Source organism: Eptesicus fuscus, chromosome 6 (genome assembly GCF_027574615.1).
Source record: "Eptesicus fuscus isolate TK198812 chromosome 6, DD_ASM_mEF_20220401, whole genome shotgun sequence".
Lineage (NCBI taxonomy): Eukaryota > Metazoa > Chordata > Mammalia > Chiroptera > Vespertilionidae > Eptesicus > Eptesicus fuscus.
The window spans coordinates 10350897-10375684 of record NC_072478.1 but is presented as its reverse complement, the minus strand read 5'-3'; the positions used below and the strand labels follow the sequence as shown (position 1 = coordinate 10375684).

The window sequence follows — 24788 nt, the reverse complement described above, 5'->3', positions numbered from 1 at the left end:
ACCGTGGCCCCATTTGGTGTCCCTACCAGGACTATTTTCTGCACTGCCCGTTCTCTGTGGAAGAGTCTGTGAGGGGAGGAGAGAACCTCCTGCCCCTGAGCCCCAGACAGAGGCAACTGGCCCTTGCCTGTTGAGCCATGTTCTCCCGTGGATCTCCAATTCTGCAGCGGCAAGCTGCACTTAGCAAATCACGCTTGGAGGAAAACAGACCTGCAGTCATGTGTCTGAAGAAAATATGTTGTTTTTTCAGAGCCCTGATGTTGTTTATGCTGTTCTTGGCAGCAACAACCATGGGGAGCTGATTACTGCATTTTGGCTAATTATACCTGGACTAGAAGCCCAATGCATGAAGATTCGTGCAAGAATGGGCCTTCCTTTCCCTGGCTGCTGGCACCGCCTTTCCGCTCCGGCCCTGGAGTTGCCTCTTTCCACTCTGGCCCCACCTTCCCACGCTACCCAGAGGCCCTGAGTGGCTGGGGCGGTGCCGAACGCCTGCGTCATCACCATGGCAATGACACAAGCGTCCTGACCCACCCCCGGCCACTAGGTCCCTGCGTATGCAAATTAACCTGCCATCTTTGTTGGGTTGATTTGCATATTCACTCCTGATTGGCTGGTGGATGTTACAAAGGTACAGTCAATTTGCATGTTTCTCTTTTATTAGTGTAGAAGTTACATCTAATAGGCTTGGGTTTATTATGGTGCTATGTCCTTGGATACAGGAACCACCAATGTTTGGACCATGGACTTAGGATGTTTGTGGTAAGGTTGGGGCTGAAGAAGAGGAGGTACTCCAGAGGCTCTTTACCCACCTCCTACTTTTTGAGTCTCCTTCTAGGAAGTTCCACCTAAGACTAAATCCTATTGTGTTCACGGTACAATGACTCAGTCTCATCAGAACTGCCCCACGTTTCAGAGCACTCTACATGCCAGAACGTCTCTACACCAGCCTGGTGAGCAGGATTCAGGTCTCCTGAACTCAATTCTTTGTTTCAAATACAGATTCCAGCTGAAACCGGTTTGGCTCAGTGGATAAAGCGTCGGCCTGCGGACTCAAGGGTCCTGGGTTCGGTTCCGGTCAAGGGCATGTACCTTGGTTGCGAGCACATCCCCAGTAGGGGGTGTGCAAGAGGCAGCTGACCAATGTTTCTCTCTCATCAATGTTTCTAACTCTCTATCCTCTCTCTTCCTCTCTGTAAAAAATCAATAAAATGTATTTTTTAAAAAATACAGATTCCGGAGCCTCCCAGAAGAGTATGATTCGGTATATCTGGAATAGGGCCAAGCATGATTCTCAAGCTCAGCCAAATTAGGGAAACACCTCTGGATAATAGTTGGATTAGTATCAGAGCTTTGCAGATGAAGAAAAAGAGGCTCAGAGAGGTGAGGGGACTTGACAAAAAACAAGCCATCAATGACCTGGCTGACATCTAAAAGCAGGTCTCTGGCTGAGTCCAGTTGTCTCTGCTCAACTCTCCCTCCCCTACCCCCCCCACCCCCCAAATCCTCCCTGACTGCCTGCTCACTCTGTTCCCACTGCAGTAATCCAAGCTTCAAGTTCTTTTCCTCTGGAATCCAGATTCTATTTCCCACCTCCTCACCAGAGCTGAGAATTTGCCTGGGCCCAGGGTGGTCTCTGATGCACTGTTCTGTAGCTAAGCACTGGATGGATATGAGCCCGGGGGCATTGATCTCCCAAGAGGCTCAGAATGGGGGCTCAGGAGGCCAGGCTGCCTGGAGCCCCAAGAGGCCTCTGTCTGTCACTTCCAGGGGAAGAGGCCGTGGCTCTCTAGGTTCGCTGAGGTAGGCCTCAGCTCTGAGTAGAACAGCCCCATCTTCATCATCTGGGAAGTTACTGCCTATCCCGCCGCTGGACTGATTCCCAACAGGTTGTAAATTAGCTTTCCACATCAGTGGCTGCTTGTTGGGCAGACAAGACAAGAGGCCACCAACCCATCTCCTGTGGAGTCTGAATCCCTCAATGGACAACATCAGCCACTTGTCTCCACCAACCTGCGTTGCATTTGGCCCAATAACCTCAAGGTAGAAGTTTTTAGAGACGGTGGCAGCCTCCGGAGCATCCTGAACAGTGCATTTCTGTTTTCTTCCCTGATTGTGAGAGAACATGCTATTGTCTCCCCATGCTTCTCACCCCCCAACTGCCCCTCAGGTCCTTCCTTCCCGAAGCTGCCTTCTGGAAGAAGCCCTACTGCTTCCCTGGCTGGAAACATGTTCTTTGTATCTAGAGAATCAAGTGCTGTGTCAGTATTTAAATATGTATGACACTAATTTTCACATCATATTTTCTTCATTTAATTTTTTTTTACTTAATCTTCACCTGATGATATTTGTCCACTGATTTTAGAGAGAGAGAGAGTGAGAGAGAGATCAATTTTAGAGAGAAACATCAATTGGTTGCCTCCCACCCGTGCCCTGATCAGGGCCAAGAGTTGAACTTGCAAGACAGGTACATGCCCTTGACCAAAAATTAATCCCTGAGACCCTTCAGAGCACAGAATGGCACTCTAACAACTGAGCAACACTGGCCAGAGCTCTTCATTCAATGTTTAATTAAAATTAATTTTATTAGAAAATAATAAAATTATTCAACATTGGTTTGAACTGCACAGGTCCATTTACACGCAGCTTTTTTTTTTTTTTTCAATAAATATACAGTCAGTCCTCCATATCCCTGGGTTTTGCATCTGCAGACTCAAACAACCATGGCTGGAAAACAGTATTTTTGATCCATGGCTGGGAATCGGTGGGTGCAGAGGGCCAGCTATATACATTGTTCTACATCATCTATATATATAAAAGCCTAAGCAACCATTATGACCGAACAACCAGAATGACCAGAACGACCAGATGACCAGCTGGTAGCTATGATGCGCACTAACCCAGACCTTGCTGCTGGGGCCCTCATATCCCTGAATCTGGTTCACCTGCACCCCGACCCAGACAGGAGGGAGGAGGAAGCATGATTCCTGGTGGAATTGGCCATTGGTTAGTTTGCTGCTGGGGCCAACCTCCCACGGTCCCTCTCCCAAACACCCCCGATCGGCTCCGATCACCAGCCAGGCCAAGAGACCCCACCTATGCATGAATTCGTGCACTGGCCTCTAGTTTTATATAAGAGGCTTGAGCATCCTGGAATTTTGGTATCCACGGGGGTCCTGGAACCACAGGTACTAAGAGGTGACTAAAGTTTTGGGGCATCGAAAGTTTTATACAGATTTTCAACTGTGTTAGGGGTCTGCGTCCCTAACCCCCACCTTGTTCAAGGCTCAACTGTATAAGTAAGCAAAATGAAAAAAAATTAAATAATGCTAAGACCCAAAGCCCATTACTGTTAACATCTTGGTATATAGGCTTCCATACTTTTCTTGGGTTTTTTACACAACTATTTCTTCCTATATGTAAGAATTGGACCATACTCTGTATACAGTTTTTAAGATTTTTCTAAATACACACACACACACACACACACACACACACACACACACACACCTATATCATAGACATCTTTCATGTAACTAAGTATCCATCCACAGCTTTACTTTTAATGTCCAAAAGTGTTTCAGTGAAAGGATGTTCTATTATTTATTTAATAAGTCCCCTAATGAACACTAAGGATGCTTTCAATTTTTCACTACTATAATCTGTGCTTCAATAAACAGCCTTCAGGAAGACTCATTTGTTTCCTTAGTATATGTTCCTGAAAGTAGAATGTGAGGTCAAAGGGCACATACATTTTTAAGGTTCATGCCAAAAGGGTCCTCTCCTGGAGTCATCTACCTCCATATAGTATTGTTAGAAAGTTTCCACTCCTAATTTTGCCAACCTGGGTATTTTTATTTGTTAAAAAAATATTTTCCAACTTGCTAGGGGAAAACTGTTATCATGTAGTTGCTTAGTTTGCATTATTTGATTATTAATGTGGTTGGGATATTTTAAAAATACGTTGTTGCTTAATTGTATTCCTTCCTGACATAACTCCTGATATTCTTTGTTAGCTTTTAATTTAAGATATTTTTCTTTTTCTCCTTAATTTGTAAGATAACTAACATTCACCCCTTTATCCACAATGCATACACAACATAGTGAATGAAAAACAGTAGGCATAAAATATACTTTCGCTGAACAAATGATTGAATCTTTTTATACATAAGACCATATGTCATATATAACAAATATGTTCCTAATTTGTTCCTTTTTTAATTTAAAATTTTCTTTATGTAATCACATATTTATGCTTGATGGTTTCTGTACAAGATTGGTAGGGCTCAAGTTTATAATAATTGTTTGAAATGTCTACATTTTTTGTTAAAATTATTTAATTCACATATGTTTCGGTTATGATATGAAATTAGGTATCTGTTTTTCAATGCTTGACCAGTTGGCCCAACACCATTTGTTGAATATTCCATATTTTCCATGTGGACCTGAGATGGCTCCTCACCTATATAGATACTTATATATTTACACCATTCACGTATACACAAACTACTTATTTATTTATTTATTTATTTAAATCCTCACAGGAGGATATGCTTTTATTGATTTTTAGAGAGAAAGGGAGGGAGGGAGGGAAAGAGGGAAGGAGTGAGAAAGAGAAGAAACATCAATATGAGAGAGAAACATCGCTTGGTTGCCTCCTGCACATGCCCCAAACCCAAAACCTAGGTATGTGCCCTGACAGGGAATCAAACTCACCACCTTTCAGTGTACAGGACAACGTTCCAACCAACTGAGCCACCCAGCCAGGGCTACAACCTGTTTATTTCCAACTACCCTCTTCTGTTGCGTGACATTTCTCTATGTTCTTGCAAAGTCCCGTATTCTTTTAATTACTGAAACTTAACATTGGTTTTAATGTCTGGTAGGGCAAAGCCCTCTCATATTTCAAAATGAGAGGTTCTATTTTAGCACCTCAGTGAACTTTTGTAAAGTTTCCCCAAACATTTTGTGGGTACTTTGATTGGCATTGTGTGAAATTTATTCACTAATTGACATCTTTACAATATTAAATCTCCCCACCTCCCCGCCAGCTGGAAGGATTTTGTCCTTCCCCTGAACTCCCTTTAGCACTTTATACCTTTTTAAAAATCACTTTCTAAACTATACCCACCCAATTTTTCAAACCTGAAACCTGAGAGTCTTCCCCTCCCCTCCCTTTCCCAACCTTTACCCTATCCAATCAATCATCAAGTCCCGTCAATGCTACCTCCTAAATTTCATCCACTTCAGCTTGTCCCCGCTACCAGCATGCTCGTCCAAGCTGCCATCATTTCTGGCCGGGGCCACCACACTGGCCTCCAACTGACCTCCCTGAATCCTCCCTGACTTCCACGCCATTCTCTACACTGCAGCCAGAGTAATCTTTAAAAAAGCAAATCTTATCACAGATTCCCCAGCTTTAAAATACTCCAATGTCTCCCCGTATTTTCATATGGATTGAAAACATCCTTAGTGTGCATTAGGGGTAGGACCAAACAAGCAGCCCAAACCCTCCCTTCCAGCTTGAACCCAATCTCTCTTTAACTCATTCTCTCTGCCTTGTTCATAGTGGCCATCAAATATATCCCATGTTCTTTTCTACCCCAGGACCTTTGCATGTACTGTTTTCTGTGTTTGGACTGTTCTTAGTGTTCCCTATCATCTCAGTTCAAGAAGGTTCAACTTCCCTGGCATATATCACAGCATCCTATACAACTTTTAATCCTCATAGCACCTGTAACTTCTCATTCATCAGTCTCCATGATGATAAGACTAATAGAAATAACAAGAATAATATGAATAATAGCTGAAACCGGTTTGGCTCAGTGGATAGAGCGTCGGCCTGTGGACTCAAGGGTCCCAGGTTCGATTCCGGTCAAGGGCATGTACCTTGGTTGCGGGCACATCCCCAGTAGGGGGTGTGCAAGAGGCAGCTGATCGATGTTTCTCTCTCATCGATGTTTCTAACTCTCTATCCCGCTCTCTTCCTCTCTGTAAAAAATCAATAAAATATATATATTTTTAAAAAGAATAATATGAATAATAAACACCTTTTGAATAATAAGATCTAGTTGCTCTCTCTTCCAAATGTCTTCCATGCAGAGGTGTTCTAGAGCTGGCTTATGTTTGCAGGTTGTTAAATTTTCAGGAATTTTATGAGCTGGTTGATGTCATATTGGTAGCTTGAAATGAGCCATGGGGAGAGTATTTGCACCATGGAAATCAGCAAATGCTACAAACCAATGTTTCCCCCACCCTCACCTTGAACCTGGAGACCTGGTTGTTAATCTTTTACCAGCACACCACCGTTTCTATTACTTATCCTCACCACAGCTCTGAGAGGTAGGTAGCCCATTTGATACGTGAGAAACTAAGAGTATATGTCACTTACCCAAGATTTTGCAAACTATTTGAGGCAAGCCAAGCTGTGCGTGCAGGCAGTGTGACTCTAGAGCATGATCAGTCCACCTTTACATCACTACATTGTGACACTGAGGAAGCAAGAACCATCTGCAGTATCCCCGGCACAGAGCACAGTGCTGAGCCTAGTGCATGTGCTCAAGATCTATTTATTTCATAAATAGTCATTAATGGCTCATTAGGAAAAGAGATCTCTTTGACAACACTATCTGTATATATAGAGAGGTAATATGCAAATTGTCCAGGATGCCATAACATCAAGACCGCTCAGGAGGAGGCTGCGCATGCAGGTGGGTGGGAGGGGACTCCGTGCGCAGTGAGGCAAACCACGGATAGCACAGGCCCGGAGAGAAGAGGGCCTGCCAGTCCTGCCTCTGTGCGTGAGCTGCAGAGGAAACACCTTTTCTGACGGCTCATTGGCTAAGCTCCTGGTATGCCATTCACAGTGCTCTTGGTAACTTGGGTAATAAGAATCCAAGAAGGTGATCTAGGGTTTTTCCACCTCACTCCTGGAGGAAAAAACGAAGGTCCGCTGCTGGAGGGGCTAGGAAATGTCATATTCTGCCCTAGCCGGTTTGGCTCAGTGGATAGAGCCTCAGCCTGCAGATTGCAGGGCCCGGGTTCGATTCTGGTCAAGGGCATGTACCTAGGTTGCAGGCTCCTCCCTGGCCGGGGCCCAGGTAAGGGCTCATGCAGGAGGCAACCAATCAAAGTGTCCCTCTCACATTGATGTTTCTCTCTGTCTTTTCACATTCTCTAAAAATCAATGGAAAAATACCCTCAGGTGAGGATGAAAGAAAGAGAGAGAGAGAGAGAGAGAGAGAGGAAGAAAGAAAGGAAAGAAAGGAAGGTCATATCCTATGAAAGAGACATCTTGAAAATGTTTGTCATTTTTTTCATGGTGAAGGGACTGGACTTCGTGTTGATGAAAACACCTTGGCTGCTGCGGTGGCCGGCAGTGGCAACAGCAGCAGGGTGATGGAGGCGGTGCTTTCCCCTGATCAGCCTGGTCGCCTCCCACAGAGAGAAGCCGTCAGTAGGACATCCCCTGAGGGCTCCTGGACTGTGAGAGGAGGCAGGCTGGGCTGAGGGACCGCCCCCCCCCCCTCAGTGCACGGATTTTTGTGCACTGGGCCTCTAGTATGCTAAATAAAAGACCCCCCAGGCGGGATGGGAAGACACCTGGGTCCTTGTTCTGAATCCACCTGGAATATAATGGACAATTGTGGGCAAGTCACTTCTCCCTGAACCTCACTTTTCTCATCTGCAAAAGAGTGAGTTTCACCAGATGATCTTCAATGTCTCATCATCTCTATGATTCTTTGACTTTACATGTAGCATAACATCTATTATTTTCATGGTTATGTGGACTCCTCTTTTACCAGGAACTCTGTTTCCACAAACTCTTCTGCCTGGTAAGTTCCTACTTTGCTTTTGAAATGTCACTCTATTGTCACCTCCTCTGAACAGCCTTCAATGGTTCCCCAAAGTCAACTACTCCCTGCTCAGTGCTCCAACAACCCATTTTGCTTTTATATCTCTTATGGGACTCAACCCAATTACCGTAATCTACAAGTACCTATCCCCCCTTCTAGAACTGAGCTGCTAGAGCCATACTGATATGATTGATTTTGTGCCTTGAACATAATTTGGAGCTGATGTTTGTTCAACAAACACTGATGGATTACACTGATACCTGGGTCCTACCTTCAGAGATTTAAATCTATTTGGTCTAGGGTCCATCCTGGGCATCAGTGATTTAAAGTGAAGGCAAGGGTGAGAACCCCTGCTTTCAGAGGAAGTTAACACATGTATACATACACACACACACACACACACACACACACACACATGCACGCACATGCACAAGCTTGCACACACACATATATACACGCATGTACACACACCACTTGGCTCCAGATGTCTATAGACCCACTGAGTATGGAGATTATTTGTTACTTCAGAAGAGAGTTGAGGATTAGTTGTACCATGATTGGTATTAGTCTTACTCATCTCCTCTCAGGCCTGACTTGTCATCCATGTCAGGGAAAATAGAGGTGCCAGAGCTCTATATGTGGAAAGCGTCCTGGAGTGAGACCCATTCCTCATCAGACTTGAGAGACCGCACATGATCCTGGCATTCTCCTACCCCACTGACTACTTCTGCTTATTATCCTTCACACACTCCTCCTTATCATCCTGAGCCCTACACATTGGTGCTCCTGAGGCCCCATCTAGACTTCTTCCATCCTGTATTTACACCCCCTTCTGTGACCATCTCCTCCAACCCTCTTTCATCTACTCCTCATTGACATCTAAGCAAACATTGATACTTAGACCAGAATAGAGGCTGAGTCCAAATGAGAGAATAAACTATAAAATGATATTATTAGAAAGTCATAATATATCTGATGTATTTTCTTGGTTTATATATTTCTTTCTCTATACCCCTATTTTCTATTTCAAAGTATAATATCCTGGTTTCAGGTTCTCTAGGTCTCCTCGGCTGCCATCCCCCCTCCCCTGCTACCTAAATCAGTCTTTATATCAACCATACTCATATATCCTAAGATAGCACTTTTGGGTTACTTTCTCTTGCACGAGAACCCTCAATGTCATTTTATATCTTGCCAAATCAAGTCCGAACTCCCAATCAAAGCTTTTTTTTTCCAAATTATGGTAAAATTTGTTATATGGGAAAATATAACAAAATTTATTATCTTAAACCATTTCTAAGTGTATAGTTTAATAGTGTTAAACAAATTCACATTTTGTTGTGCAGCCAATCTTTAGAACTCTTTTCATCTTGCAAAACTGAAATTCTGTATCCATTAAACAACAACTCCCATTCTTCCTACCCTCAACCTCTAAAAACCGTCATTCAACTTTCCGTCTCTATGAATTTGATTACTCTTGGTACCATACAGGGTTTTTAAGCTGTTTTGTGGTTTCCCTTCTTCCTGTGCCTAGATCATCTAAACTAAGTTCTGGTCTCAGGTCTACCCAAATACATTGCCACCTGCTCACCTCACCCTCTGGGCCTTTGCACATGAGTTTCCCATAGCTAAAACATTCTTCCTTCTCTTTGCCTATATAAACTCTCCCATCCTTACAAATGTCCATTTCCCCCTTAATATATCATCCCACTACTCTAGTCCATCTAAACTCTCTTTTCCTGGAACTCATATTCCATTCATTGAAAATACCATGCATTTTGAATATTCTAATTCTCTAACTGTTCTGTGTAATATACCATTGCCTCCTCTAAATGTTCTAAACTCCCAGTACAGTAAGAACCATGTATTCTATGTCCCTGTACCTTACACCTAGAAAAGGTTGTAGATACAAGGTAGATATTCAACAAATATTGAGATATATAATAGGTAACTTATACTTTCATAAAATTTAAAACAATTTGAATCATTCTGCAGCATCAATGGGCAACTCCCTTGAATTCTTTTCAAGAAAATTAGTTATATCCAGCAACATTGTCTAATTTTTTGTCTGGTTGCTTCAATAAAGGACTATCCTAGCAAGGTTCCAGAAGAGATAAATTTATAAGGAGGTACCCGTGATATGAGCTGCCCTGACCATCTCCCAGACTCTACAGAAACTGCTTAAGTAGAATACAAATTTAGAATCAAGTCTATACTTCCCCATTCAATGCCTTTTACCCAGTCCAGTCTTCCCACACAAGCAGAAAGACCTAGTAAGTTTAGAACGATGAAAAAGTAGAGAGACTGGGAATTAGACCAAAGGAGAACCAGGCGCCAGTCCCCTTTGGAATCATTTTCTCACTCACCTGTGTAAATGAACCTCCCTGGAGCTCCTTTGCAGAACTGCTTGGATTTATAAGACAGAGTCACTTCCACCACTCCAGGGATGTGCCGAGGAGGAGTTTGCACTCTGATGGCATGAGGAGTGATGAGCTGAGGAATGAACAGGCATGGAAATAAAACACCTATTATAGAAATTATCACCAAGGATACTGAGAACATGAGAATCTCCCAGGACTACTCCTACCAGGGAAAACTGGCATAGTCACGGCATCCCAAACACTCTGAATACACTGTTCCTGTCTCTCACATGTTTCTCTCTTACCCTGGAATTTCCTCTCAACCTAACCTGTCTAGGTCCTTTCCTTCCTACTTGCCCAGCTCAAGTCCCTCCCACCTCTTGTGCCCACCCCACCCCCAACCCTGTAATCATACTCTCCCCCTAATTCCTACACTGCTATGACCTCACATATTGATTTGGCAACTTCCACATCCAACTTAACATCAATAGTTATCTTCCTGTAACATGTCTTGTTGGTTTTCTCATTATGAAACTAGAACATATCCACTTTAGGAAATTTAGAAATTACAGAAAAATGTAAGGGAAAATATTAACATTGCATAACCTGAGACAACTGTTATTAATCTTCAGTGTGTTTCCAGCACTTTTCTACGAATGTGTGTTACATAATTAGACTTTACATCCTCAGACACTGTTGTCCTGATTTTTTATTCCACTTAGCATTATAGCATAAACATGCACCCTTCTCATGGTCATTAGAATTTTTTCAAAACACAACTTTTAAAAATATATTTTTATTGATTTTAGAAAGGAAGGGAGAGGAAGATAGAGAGATAGAGACATCAATGATGAGAGAGAATCATTGATTGGCTGCCTCTTGCATGCCCCCTACAGGGGATTGAGTCTGCAACCCAGGCATGTGCCCTTGACCTAAATCAAATCCAGGACCCTTCAGTCCATAGGCCAATTCTCTTTCTACTGAGCCAAACTGGCTAGGGGAAAAAAAAAAAAAAAACAACCACAATTTTTAATGGTGGAATGATATGCCATCATTTATTTACCCAATATCTAGGCTATTCCTATTTTTTCACAATTATAAATAATACTGCAATGAATGTTGTGGTTTATATGTAGCTAATCTTTGGTACTTAATAATGTGCATTCACGCTGCTGATACTACAGGAATTGCTAGTTACAAACCCAGAGCAAACAATCTTTGGGCCAAAGAAAATCAGGAAAACAAGTTGCCCCTGCCTACCTCGCTCCATACAAGCATGGTCCCAAACACCACTTGGAGGCCATCAAAGAAGTTGTCCCCAATGATGATGACCATGGCTCCTCCCGTGGTCCAGCCCTCACTTGGGCTAATGGCTTTGATGCAGGGGGTAGCTAAAAAGATAGAAAAGAAAAGTCAGGTCTGCCCTTTGGTGGTTGAAGTTTGGAGTTTGGGAAACTGACTGCTCTTAAAGGCTGTTGATCATTCCAAGAAGTTCAAGTTGAGCTTTGCTGACTTGCCATCATTCCTTAATTGGTTGTTGGTTTTCACCAGGTCATTAAAGCCTAATGAGTTGACCACTATGTATGAAAACATGGAACACTTAGCTAATTGTGCAAAGGGTGTTTTTAGAGCTTGTTCTTTTCCCCCATATTTTTATAAGTTGACCACACTGGAAACGTGTAAATCCCTTTTCTCTCTCCACCTCCTGTGCACTAAGATGTTAAGATTTACAAGGCCTGCTAATGTGCCAGAGAAAGAGAAAGCAAAATCTGTCATAGGTGAAGGCTTGTTCTGCTCTATCAAGAGACAATTTCTAATCACTTTCCTAACTTTGTATGAAGGATTTCCCCCCTTCTTCCATATGTTTGAGGCCTCTGGACCTTACATCCCAACAGGAACCCAATATGGTTTTCAGGCCATAACTAAAGTCAATCCATCACTCCATTTCCAAAGCTGACAGGGTCAAAGGTGGGAGAGAACTTTGGCAGGATTCCAAAAACATGAGCCCCCTTTGAACAGCCAGTCAATCACATCCAATCAGTCAAAAGAAACTGGATGGGTTCCTAGTTCTGAACCCTGGGGTTTTCTTCTCCCCTTCAGTGCCCACTGTGGGAGAATTAACACCACTCCAAATTCTTTACTGATTCAATCATTTTCTTTCAGTTCATTAATTCCTATTTTAAATGATACAAGACACATTTTAAAGGCCGAGTTGGGGTGGGGGTCTGGTGGGCAGTATACAGCCAAGCATCACACTAAAATAGTCCCTAATTTCACTATTCATGTAGTCCATGACCTCCTACTCCAGGGAGTGGGGAGTGGGGACAGAAAGAGAAGAACTCAGATGGGCTTTACTTAGGTTTGTCAGTTATCTTCCTCAATATACTTTAATTTTTCAGACAAGTTGAAGTTTAACAGTTACCTGTATTTCTAATTACTTTAATGCACTTGGAAAACTACCCAGAGCAGACCATGATTTCTTCTAGTCCAAGCAAACAAAAATCAATTAGTGTCAGTTTCATTCTGCACATTGTTTTGTTTTGCCCACAATCTGTTTAAGGGCACATCTGACACTTATTCATACATGTCTGGCACTATAATGTTCCTGTTTAACTAAGATGTCATAGGCCTACATTTGCCTGAAATACCTGCCTAGCAAAAAGAAAAACACAGAACCGAATGGAACAGACTGGGGCATGGGGGCTTAAACATCACGGGGAGATGTGTGGGGTTACAACAGAGTAGGCGGGAGTCAGTGTTTACAACTACACTTTAAAATCCACATGGTCTTGTGTACTTTCTCCACTCCTACTCAGAAGCATAAATTTGAAATTCAAACAAGGAAATTGTGGAGAACTTCATTTGTCTGCCATTCTCGCCCTGCCCGCAGACAGCCCTACCTTCCGAAGGGTCCAGTCTTCTCGCTCTCCGCCCATGCTTCGAGTTGTTATGAACAAACATGTTGTCAGAAACAGCCAACACATGTCCATCCACATTCACTGTTGTTGATAACACAACCTGCATATTTAAAGTAAAAGAAAAAAAAAAAGGAGAGTGGACTTAGTTTCATATAAAGTAATAAATGTACCAGAATTCTGTTTGCCCGATTTCCATACAGCTGACAAGAAATGGAACAGAATTTGGGGACAGGGCCACGCTCTTGACATTTCACCTCCTCTTATAATTATGGGAACAGCTTCATGGAAAAAGAGACTGCCCTTCGCTCATGTGCTATCACATATTTGTGTTCAGACTATGCCCAGATGATGAAATGGGGAAATTGGACATGTGCCTGCTGCTTCTAGAAATGTAGTTCTCTATCAAAGGACCTGGACACTTATTCCCAGCTGACGGTCGCAACAAGGAGTGGACTGTGTGTGATCAGGAGGCTAAGATCTGAGCACCAGCTGGGAGGTCGTTTCTCCCAGCTCAGGAATGGGTCCTTGCACCTCTGACATGTGCTAGCGTAAGGCTGGCATGGAGATGCTGCTGATGACTTGTTTGTGGTGTCCCTGCCCACTAGAGAGCAGTGGCAGAGATGCTCAGGCTTTAGGCGAGAAGGTCAGATTGCTGGAATTCAGTGTTGAGAATGCAGGACATTCAGTATCTAACCAGAGGAAAGGGAAGAGTTGGGTATGGAAGAATGAAAGAGCATGGATTTGCCATCAGATGAAACTGAACTCAAATCTCATGCCTGCCGCTTCCTAACTTGTAACCTTAGACAAATCACCAACCTTTATGAATGTCCATTTTTCTTATCTGTAAAACATAAATAATGCCTATCTCTCAAGGGCTGAATGAGACAAAATAAGGATGAATACATGTTACGCTTTCAGTGTGGGGCCTCGATGAGTTCCCCTCCTAATTGCCTCACCTCTGCCTTGTTTGATTAGTTAACAGGACAGACAACATCACTCACTGAGCCTCTCCCATAGTCTACGGCAGGGAGGCTCTAGAAAGAGGAACACAGGGGCTAGAGACCAAAAGTTACCAGGCATGACCCCTGCCCTCAAAGACCTTACGTTCAATCTGGAGATACATGGCTAACATAAAGCAAGTAGCACAAGGGAGGAGATTCCATTGAATTCTATGTGTGAGCTGCAGATCAGGAGTATGTAAGAAGTTCAAAGAAAGCAGAGATCAGCCAAGGCCAGAGTAGCAGGGAAAGTGTAGCAGAATAGAGTGGACTCGAACGTACCCACCACCAATGGACTTGATCCAGAAAGATGAACTATCCTAGATATGAGTCTTACTTGTCAGTTATGCATGGAAATATTTTTAAGAAAAGAACTTGTGATACACATATTCATGCATATGTATACACTTTTTAAATCCTCACCCGAGGATACGTTTTTATTGCTTTTTAGAGAGAGAGGAAGAGGGAGAGAGAGAGACGAGAGTAACATCGATTAGTTGCCTCCCATACACACCCTGACCAGGGATCAAACCTCAACCCAGGTATGTGCCCTGAGTGGGAATTGAACCTGCAACCCTTTTGGTATACAGGGCAATGCTCCCAACTGAGCCACAGGGCTAGGGCATACATGCCTACGTACAGACTTTTCGAGGAAGGGCAATGACTAGGTACATAATGAGGAGCTGTACTTGAAAATGACTCTTCCTGTCTACTCCCAACTTAAATTTTTTGATATTCTTCTTTAATTTTTTTCTGCCACCCCTTCCTTACTTATTACATGAAGGGGAAAAAACCTTGACCCTGCCTTAGTTCCTCATATGAAATAAGATTCATTAAATGTCACTTAAAATTTTTTACTATGAATAATTTCAAGTAAACAAAATAAACAGAACAGTATAATGAATTTCCATTTTTAGGTGAAATTTACATGCATTGAAATGCACAAATCTTAGCTGCACAATTTTGACAAATGGATACATACAGGTAAGCCTTACCATATCACGATTTCGAATATTTCCATTACCCTAGAAAGTTGTCTTAGTCAATCCTACTTCCTGAGGCAACACTCTTCTGATTTTTTTTTTACCTTGCAGAGTTTTAGATGGTATCCTTTAAATCTTTTAATGTATACTTTAATAAAATGGAGGCTTGGGAAAACCCCTAAAACCATGAGTCCACGGAATATCTCACATAGCCTGGTGCCATAGGCATGACTGTAGCACACAGGAAATCATACTTGGACATGAGTGGGCTTTAATCATTCAACCCAAAGGTATTCATTGAACTCCTTCTACATCTAGGGTATTGTCATGCCAGATTCTAGGATTATAACCAATGATCTGACTAGTACAAAACACAGCATAATATTTCTCCAGTTGCCATTCAGAAAATTATTATCAATATAATTGCTCACAATTGAGGGATACATACAGTCTGTCTAGCTCTGGGTCTGTTTTCAATTGTGCTCATGTTAACATGTTAAAAGTCTGGAGAAAGTCCTTCCAGAAAGTTCCTATCATGTAGTGCCACCATAAGAGGGAGACATCCATCACTCTGGGTAAGTGATTGTCAGGGCCATCTCAGCAGAGCACGGGATGGCATCATAGTCAAAGGAAGAGAGAGGCTGTCTCCTGGCCATGGGGTTAAGAGGAACATGAAGTTGAAAGCATTTACTTCTGTATATGCTTACCCCCTGAAAAGAATAGAAGAAAGTGGAGAAAAAAGAGGAATCAGACCTCTTTGGTAAATTGTGTGTGTGAATGGATTTTCAAAGACATAGCTGTCATCTCTGGGGGAAAAAAATGAGAGGGTGCTTCAGGCTTTAATTGCCAATGAGCTGTACTCAGCACAGTGAGGGGAACCCGCCTGCCTGGGGCCTACGTGGATGTAAAGATCATTCTCTTTGAGACCACTTTAATTCATTCCACAAGCTTCTTGTCATGCTGTGCTTTAGAGCTCCTCATGCATTCCTGCCACAAAATATGGGGTTTTCTTAAGCCAGCTGATTTCATCATTGTCCATTTGGGTGGAGGGAGAGTCAGTTCCAAAGTGAACATTTCCCAAATGACATACCCTGATGGTTCAGATGCACTTCATTATTTTCTATTAACAATGGAAATAAATTTTAATCTCTTGCTGGCTAGCGCTGGCCTCTCATGACAGCAAGGGAATTAACCTGAATTATTTCAGTGTCTGCAAAATTTATTACAAGATTTTAAATTATGTCCAAATGTATGTGAATATATATATATATATATATATATATATATATATATACACACACACACAAGTTCCCATTTTTAATATTCCAAATATCTTAGAAGAGCTTGCCAATTAAACCAAATTTGCAAAGTGGAAAGGATTTAATTCACAAACTCCACCACGTGAAACCAGACAAGTTTGGTTGTTGTTCTTGTACGTGGAGCTACACACAAACATGGACTTTTACATTCATGCACTCCATTTCTGGAAGAATGAAGGACATTATGGAGGTGAAGATACATTTGGTACATTCAAAGCTCCAAATTTAACTTCCTTCACTGTTTTCTGATGAATGATGACAACACTGATATTATTCTCTTTGGAGAAGTTAAAGTTTCTGAATGTTTGAAGACTAAAGGAAGTGGAAAGTGCATTCCAGCCTCGGCTCACTCCCAGGCCTTCCCCTTCCACAAGCCAACTTCTTTCCCTAGTGAGTATTTCCTGGGTCACGAAGGCTGACCTTTTCCATCTGGAATCAATCAGTCAACCCCTGACAACTTCCTGAAACACCTCACTCCATTTCCTGTTCTCTCCCCCTTCTCTCTTTTCCCCTGGTTTGCTTCACTCTTGAAAACTGCAGGCCACAGCAGCTTAATGTTAGAGGGTCAGACACAGTTAGACTCCAAAACACTACACAAGGACACCTTTGACCTTCAAAAATCTTTACATCTTAGCTAAACAAATCAAGGTCAACATTTCTTACCATTACCTTGTTAACTATTTGTAGGCATCTTTGCCAACGATCCCCTGATCATATAACCATCAATACCACTTGTTCTCCTAGGATCATAAACTGATCTGTTTTAAGAAGTAGCCAGCAAATTTAGTATTGACAAGGGGTGCCATTTGGAGGTACCTGAAACTAATAATCACCAGTATTATAACAAACATATGGAGAGTATTCCAAACAAAAGAACTTCTATGCCTCATCAGTGTCTCCTATCACCTAAACCTGATACCTAGTATTTTCTAAAGCTGTCAGACTCTCTTGGCACCACCATTCTGCTGGCACGGCCCGAAATGATGCCAATTAGGAATACAGATGTCCATAATTTGTGTGGATGGACCCCCGGTTTTTGCTACTGACACTGGTGACAGCTTTCATTTGTTTCTCGTAGTTGGTGTGTCTGTATTTCAGCTCAAAGCTCCTATAGGGAAGCCTGCAGAGCTGAAAACGATGCTCCTGTATTTTATAGCTCTCTTCAACTGATACGTTGCAATTCAACACAAAAGCAACAACCAATTATATTCATGCAAATATTATTTCTGATGTGGTAACTCTAAGCCAAGGCTCCAAGAAAGAGAAGTAGGGATCAACTGGAATTGCTTGCCTTTTTTTTTTTTTTTTTAAGTGAAAGCAGTTTTTCACTTTTTGCAATTCCTTATTTTGCTTAATGAGTTCTCTAATTTTTGGTGAGGCCAGTGCAATACACAGACTAGCTTGAGAGTGACAGTGTAGGTTCCATTTGGAATCATGAAATTAAATGGCAGTTTTAGCTGGTTATACAGAAATAGAAACATAAAAAGTTTGTATCTCCCTTTGAAAAACAGCAGGAAGTCTTAAGAACAAAATCTACGATTGATTGTGTTAGCAATTTGCTACAAGTACTCAAGAAAACTGATTGGCTTTCTTAAATTATATTTTTTCTTCTCATTACCCCAAAGCACTCCCATATCCCTCCCTCTAATAATTTATACAAGGCAGAAACTGAGTTGTAAAGAGCTCTTTCTTGCCTGTAAAAGGCCTCAGTGGGAGTTATCCTTTAGGTGGGCACATCGGCTAATCTGCCTGTACAACTAATTTTTCAATAGAGGAACTGTTTCTTTAATATCAGCATGTGGCAGGGTACTTTTACCAAAATGACTTATTCCCACCTTTGGGTTAATTTTTTATATAAAATTAATCCAAAATGTGATCTTCGGCTTTTGGGGACATCACACTTTTGGGTTTTTAATTTCAATCTTTCTCAAAGCTCTCTAATTCAGTTAGAGGACATAAGTCAGAGGGATGACCAGTTTGGATCCTCCTCCCAGCCAGCTTTTCTCAGCTCATACCTAATTGTTCCTACAAAGAGCCTAAGTCTCACACAGGAGGGTAACAGAAAAAGATAAATCAAAATGAAGGTGGTGTGGAATGACTAAATTGGCTGCTTTTTTTAAACAGACGAGAATCCCAGCTTCTACCATTGCTGGAGAATAATTACCTTGGTTAGAAACCTCCCTGTGTGGACCAGAGTGCTTGCTTTGAAAATCACACCAAATTCTACAATTAGACACATTTCCCCTCCATTTCAATGAGGGTCATGCACCTCCTAGCGGAATGTGGCCTTTGGTCGCTCAATCTCGGTACAGCTACAATGCATAGCATTTATAACACACTCACCGTGGAGTACTGATACCTACTTACAAACACATGTTCACCGAGCTAAAGAAAATGGTCTTGAAAATTCCTGTTACTTAGCCAAGTATGGAAAAAAATTCTTTATGACATTTTACATCTGGAAATGGAATTAAATTCATGATGTGCATTTCCCTTATAACTGTTCAGTTGCCATATATGTTATTTCAGCTTTCCCAAAGCATAACTAGTATGTGGGATTTTATTTTCCACCTGTGGAAGGAGGAAAGAGACATAGAGACCATTAAAAGGACAGAGAAAATCAAGACAGACTTCTGGTTGTAGGGGGGCAACCATGTTTGGAGTCCATATCGTGAGAAGAAATACGCCGTTGGTGTTTTTATACATTGGCTAATTCTCACATCGACATGGGGAATCTGATGAAGCAATCTGTCTAAGCCTACACTAATTCAGTCCAGGCTAACAACAAACAACTCGGCTACTGCAAATTGTGTTTCTCCTTACCACCTTATTCTTGGCACACATCATAGTTTCAAACCAGATTTACAGCCCAGATTCTCCTTTGTTACTGGACGCCAGAGTCTCCAGAATTACCTCTAAACACCGACACCACAAGTATGGATTTTGTCATCTTTTGTTAAAGTAGTTCCCAGAATTCTTAGCACATCACTGTTGTTTCATAACCCCTAAGGCCAAATTTTCTGTTCAGTTAAGTATCAAGTACCAAATGAGAGAACACAAGGTTGATTGCTGCGGAGACAGATGTAGGGCATTCTGGGGTTGCTCACACTGAGGGAGGGGGACTGTGGCATGAATGACATAACTCCTGAGAAGATCCTTTCTCAAGTAACCAGGCAGTGCTGTGTTTTAATCAGTCAAAGGTTTTGTTTGACACTCCCAGGCCCTGTGCTACATGCCAGGGAGGCTTCCAGAAAACACTGTCATGACCTCAAGGAGCTGCCATGTAGTTGACGAAGCATAACAAACACTACACTTAATCAGAAAATATTACTCTACAGTAATACATAATTGAGGACTCAATTGTGTGGCCATTGTATACTCTAGGAGTCCAAAGGTGAGAAAAATTAACCTGAGCTGAAGGCACTAACAAACATTTACAGCAAGGAAATGAGATTTGAGATAGGCCTTGAAGAGTTGAAAAACTTTTGCTATACAAGTTGAGGTTACTGAAATGGTTATTTGGGAACTTAAAAATGAATTCTAATTAGCATAAGTAGAGTAGTATGCCAACAGCATTTCCATTGGCATATTTTGGCAAATTTGGCTTAGAAATGGGATATCTTTTAGAACTTGTCTTTAAAAAATTAGTTGAATATGTGTAGAAATCAAATGGCATTTTTTTAAAAAAAAAAAACCAGACTTTCCTGTCAGCAGGGAGCTCAAAGATCATTAACCTGTTTACAACTAAATTTCCCATCATCTCAAAGGTCAGGCACTTGTTACTTCCAGCTGGCCTCATGCTGCTCCCTTGACCTCATTGTTTTTCCCATCTAAAATGTATGCCAAGTAGGAGAGCTATGGTCAAGGGCAGTATTTTACTAGCAAACATTTTGAGAGCCCCAGGGGAGTCTTAACATACTTGATGCCATCTTGATTTGGCTGGACCATTCTCTTCCACCAAACTCTGCCCCCAGGGATCCCATGAATCACCTGTCATCCATCAAAAATCAGGACCATGTACTAGTATGCCCCATAAGCTGCTTAAGAATCTATGCCTCTTGTTATGAAACTAGAAGAGCTTTGCTTTCCAGGAAGTTCTGCATCCAATTGTTCTTTCTTTTGTGTGTGTGTTAATCCTCACCCAAGGACATTCTTCTATTGATTGTGGTTTGTTGTTTTTTTTTTTTTGTTTGTTTTAGAGAGAGAATGGAAGGGAGAGGGAGAGAGAAACATTAATGTCAGAGAGACACATCAATTGGTTGCCTCCTGCATGGACTCAGACCAGGACCAGGTTCGAGCCTGCAACCCAAGGTACATGCCCTTGACTGGAATCGAACCCGGGACCCTTCAGTCCGCTGGCTGATGCTCTATCCACTAAGCCAACCGGCCAGGGCTGCATCTGATTGTTCTTGGATGTGCTCAGGTTTTAGTGCCCCAATTGGAGTTTCCTAACCTCATTGAAATCTCACATATCCTCTCCCCAAAATTACATAGACAACTACCTGCATCCACTTGTTTTCCTTTTCTCCCACAAATAACTGTAAACACATTTCCTAGATGTGTTGGTCAAAATTCTTATCACCCTGATTCTTGTCCCTATTTGAGACACCAAAAGCCAGAGGGCGGGCGGCAGATGGTTATACCATCAAACAAAAAAGCTTGAAGCAATCTACAGAAAGCCTTCCCCAAGCTTGAAGCACTTGACTAAATAAAAGATCCTCGGACCCTCAGAGGTTTTATTTATTTTTTTTATTTTCCTGACTCAAAATAGATAATTATTATTTCTTAAATGGGACTATCTGGTTTGTTTTACCATCAGATAATGGATTCACCTGTTGATCGGAGAGGCCATGGACAAGTGCTTTTCATTATGTGCTTTGAACCGCTGCTCAGTAGCACAGCAGCCTTCAAATGGTGGATGAGATCACAGAGCAGCTGGGGTAGCTCTTGAACTGAGAGATTTGAACTGAAGAAACCTGCAGGCAGCTGGAGCTATATTAAATTTTTACCATTTGGACTTAATTTAAACTCTTGTTTCCCTCTTCAACGAGTGTGAGAGAAATATTCAACATTTTTTATTTAAGGAAAATAGATGGTGGTGCCATTAAAAAGTTTTATATAAGAGCTGGGGGTTTAAAAAAAATCATAAGGGTTTGTTGGATGGATCTTGGCCCTATTCCAAGACATGAGTAGCCCTGCCCTTTGCTCTTGCATCGTTTAGTCAAACAGACTAATGGCCAGCGGCTGGCTGTGTATAGGAGGTGTCTTTGTCATCTAATTAATTTCTCCATTGTTCTGTGTAGTTGTTGCATCCAGCAGATTGCACTAACAGGCTCGAGGCCTCTCACACTATCTCACTGCCCCAGTCATGTCAGTCTTTGATGGAGGAGATCTTCGTGTCTTCCGTTCCCTTCTCCCCACCACTGTGCGTTTCTTCTCTCTTCCTCAGAGTTCTGACAAGCCTGCTGGGTGTAACGAAGCACCAATCCTTTTCCTCACACCTTTCCAGTCCCCCCCAAGATGCCCTTCAAGGAGGCCCATCCTGGCATTGTGTGCAAACCCATCCAAACAAACAGGAATCCACTCAGCACTGATGGCGCTCCCGATCTGGCCCCTGAAATGACTCTGATTTCACTAGGAATGCATATGCCCCTTCATACCTCTTGAGGCAAAGGATGGGAAGACCTGTATATTTATCTCAGTGTGCTCCCTAGTTTAACTGTATTAAAAATGATTATTTTGGTGGGCCCAATCTAAAAAGGGAGCAATTTAGGAGGGAAACTTGAGATACCCAAGAGTCACTCAGCAAAGTTCAGCAAATGGCGGTAAGAACCCTTATCCGAATTACAAGAAAGCTGTAAGTTTGAGTGAAGGAGTTCCTTTCCAATGATTCCAGGGTACCAGGCCTGTATGGCTCAGTGGTTGAGCATTGACCCATGAACCAAGAGGTCAATGGTTCAATTCCTGGTCAGGGCACATGCCTGGTTTCGGGCTCGATTCCCAGTATGGGGTTTGCAGGAGGCAGCTGATCGATGATGTTTCTCTCTCATCAATGTTTCTATCACTCTATGCCTCTCCCTTTCGCTCTCTCTAAAACTCAATAAAAACATATATTTTTTAAATGATTCCAGGGTTGGAGATGTGTCAAGGCATCTGCTACCAACTCCAGAATGACTAATGTCAAGTTGGTGCTGCCCATATAATGGAAAACACTCCAGCCCTGGACAGTGGTCGTGTCTGTTTAAAATAGAATCCTTTTGAGGCAGGAGGGGAAAAATTGACACCCTGGCTTCTAAGCTTCCCAATCTCAAGGAAATGATCTGCTGACATGAGTGTCCTGTGACAGCCAGTGCTGTGGAAAACCTTGAAAACTATCAGAAAGAGCATCCACGCGGGCTATTATTATAGTGGAGGCTGTTATTTAGCTCCCACATCACCCTTACATTGCCACACCACTGAGTTCCAAAAGGCAACTCAAGACACCATGATAGGCCCCTGTGCTTCCAGGCCAGTCACTTGAAGACCCCAGAGAAGCACAGCTAAGCTGTGTAAATCGCTTATCTTATTTTCCTTATCTACCCACTAGATGTAAGTCTCTCTAGAGAGAAGAATTTTATCTGTCTTGCTAATGTATCACCAGCACCTAGGATAGTGCCTGGCACACAGAATTTCCTCATAATAGTGGTTGGGTGAATGAATACATGAGTAAGTGCATCTATGTTTTCACTGGGACTTGGAGCCGACCCAGCCAGCCTATCTATGAGAGTGACTTGGCAACAATAGCCCTGATTGTTGTCAACTTCTACTGTGTCTCAGAATGTGAATGTGGGAAATGACAACATGCCTGATTCCTCCTATTCTTGGCTTGATTTTCTTCTGGATTTTCCAACTGCCTGCTCTCCACCCACGATGCAGAGAAATAAAGAATGGGGTTCATTATGTCTTAACAGGCCTGTCAGCTTAAACTAGACATACATTTCTTGTCCTTTCCTTCACTGAGCTGTTAATCTGGGTGCTTCACCGAATTGGTCCATTTCCGGGAGGGCAGAGGTGATTTTCTGCATGCGTGGTCCATGGATTAAGGTACTTTGGGGGCCCTGAAAACCTTTTCTTTTTTCCCTTCCTTCCATTTTTTAAAATTTCTCTCTTAAAAATTCATTCAGTAACAATTTATTGAGCCCTACAAAGTGGCTGGCATCGCGCTAGGCACTGGGGAGCAATACAAAAATAAATAAAGCATACTAATTGCCCTCAAGCAGCACACAGTCTATTAGACATACAACGACTGCAAGGCAATGTGATCAATTGTGTTGGAGTAGCTTGTGGAGAATGGTATGTTGGCCCAGGAGAAGGAATCAACATCTACGGACAGGAAGAGTCAGAAAAGGCCTCACCAAGGTGGTGACACAGGTGTAGTCTTGAGGCATGAGTAGAAATCGCAAACTGAAGAGGGGTGAAGGGTTCTCAGGCAGGGGCGAGAGCATGTGGAAACGTTCCAAGTAATACTCCATGTAGTGGAAATCAATGAGGTGAGCCTGTTGAGTAGTGGGCACATGGAAACCTCAGGCAAGGTGCATGCCTGGTATAAAGATGCTTATTCGCCATGCCTTTGTAAATCTAAGCTTTTGTCTATGGACAGTACGTATTCATAACATACAGTAAGCAGAGTGACATGTTTGAAAAGACAATTTTAGCAGTCGTGCTGAGGGTGGATTAGACAAGGAAGGGGTAGAGAGGCCTTTTGCAGTTTTTCGGGAGAGATGCGTTTAACAGATACTTAGGAGGAAGAAGTGACACTTTAACAAAAAACGAGGAGGGCACGGATCAGGGAGTAAGCTGCGAACAGGTACTCATCTGTCATCCAAGTGAAGATGCCCAGGAGGGAGGCAGAGCTGTATATCTGCAGCTCCAAAAAGGGTGACTTCTGAGGAATGGATCCAGGAGTCATTCGGGATCCAATGGCATTTGAAGTCAAGAGAGTGGGAAGATCATCAGGAAAAGCCTTCACTGTCAGGCCCCCCATGTTAATGGTTAAATTGCATGGAGGATGACCTTTGGGTGTTAGATGAGTTTCATTTCTTTAGGTCAGGGCTCTGTGGAACCCTAAGAGATGTTTCAAGAAGTCTGGGAACCCCTGGCATTTTAAACAAAACTTTGTTAAAATGTAGCTTTTTGTGAGTATAGAAAGTATAGCTTTTACCAATTTCTCATAGGGGTCTGAGTCACAAAAGGGTTAAAGTCCACTGTGCTTCAATAAATATTTTATATATGCCCATGATACTTAGGACTTGAACTGAATTAAAGAGAGGCTTGGTTCAGGCTGGAAAATAAGTTCTGTTCTGTTCAGATCAAAT

General features: G+C 42.3%; 1 protein-coding gene across 8 annotated transcripts in view; it reads right to left on the bottom strand.

Moving 5' to 3' along the window:
• Positions 1-24788, bottom strand: part of EBF2 (EBF transcription factor 2) — a 200905-nt gene that overhangs the window by 34956 nt on the left and 141161 nt on the right. For 4 of the 8 annotated variants that reach the window (XM_054716793.1, XM_054716795.1, XM_054716792.1 and 1 more), the window contains exons 8-10: positions 13087-13234; positions 11477-11607; positions 10223-10349 (exon numbers count right to left, since the gene is read on the bottom strand). In XM_054716793.1, coding sequence (XP_054572768.1) covers positions 10223-10349; positions 11477-11607; positions 13087-13234 — 406 coding nt within the window. The remainder of the gene's footprint in view (positions 1-10222; positions 10350-11476; positions 11608-13086; positions 13235-24788) is intronic. The other 4 variants (XM_054716796.1, XM_008151459.3, XM_054716798.1 and 1 more) reach the window with 1 other exon arrangement.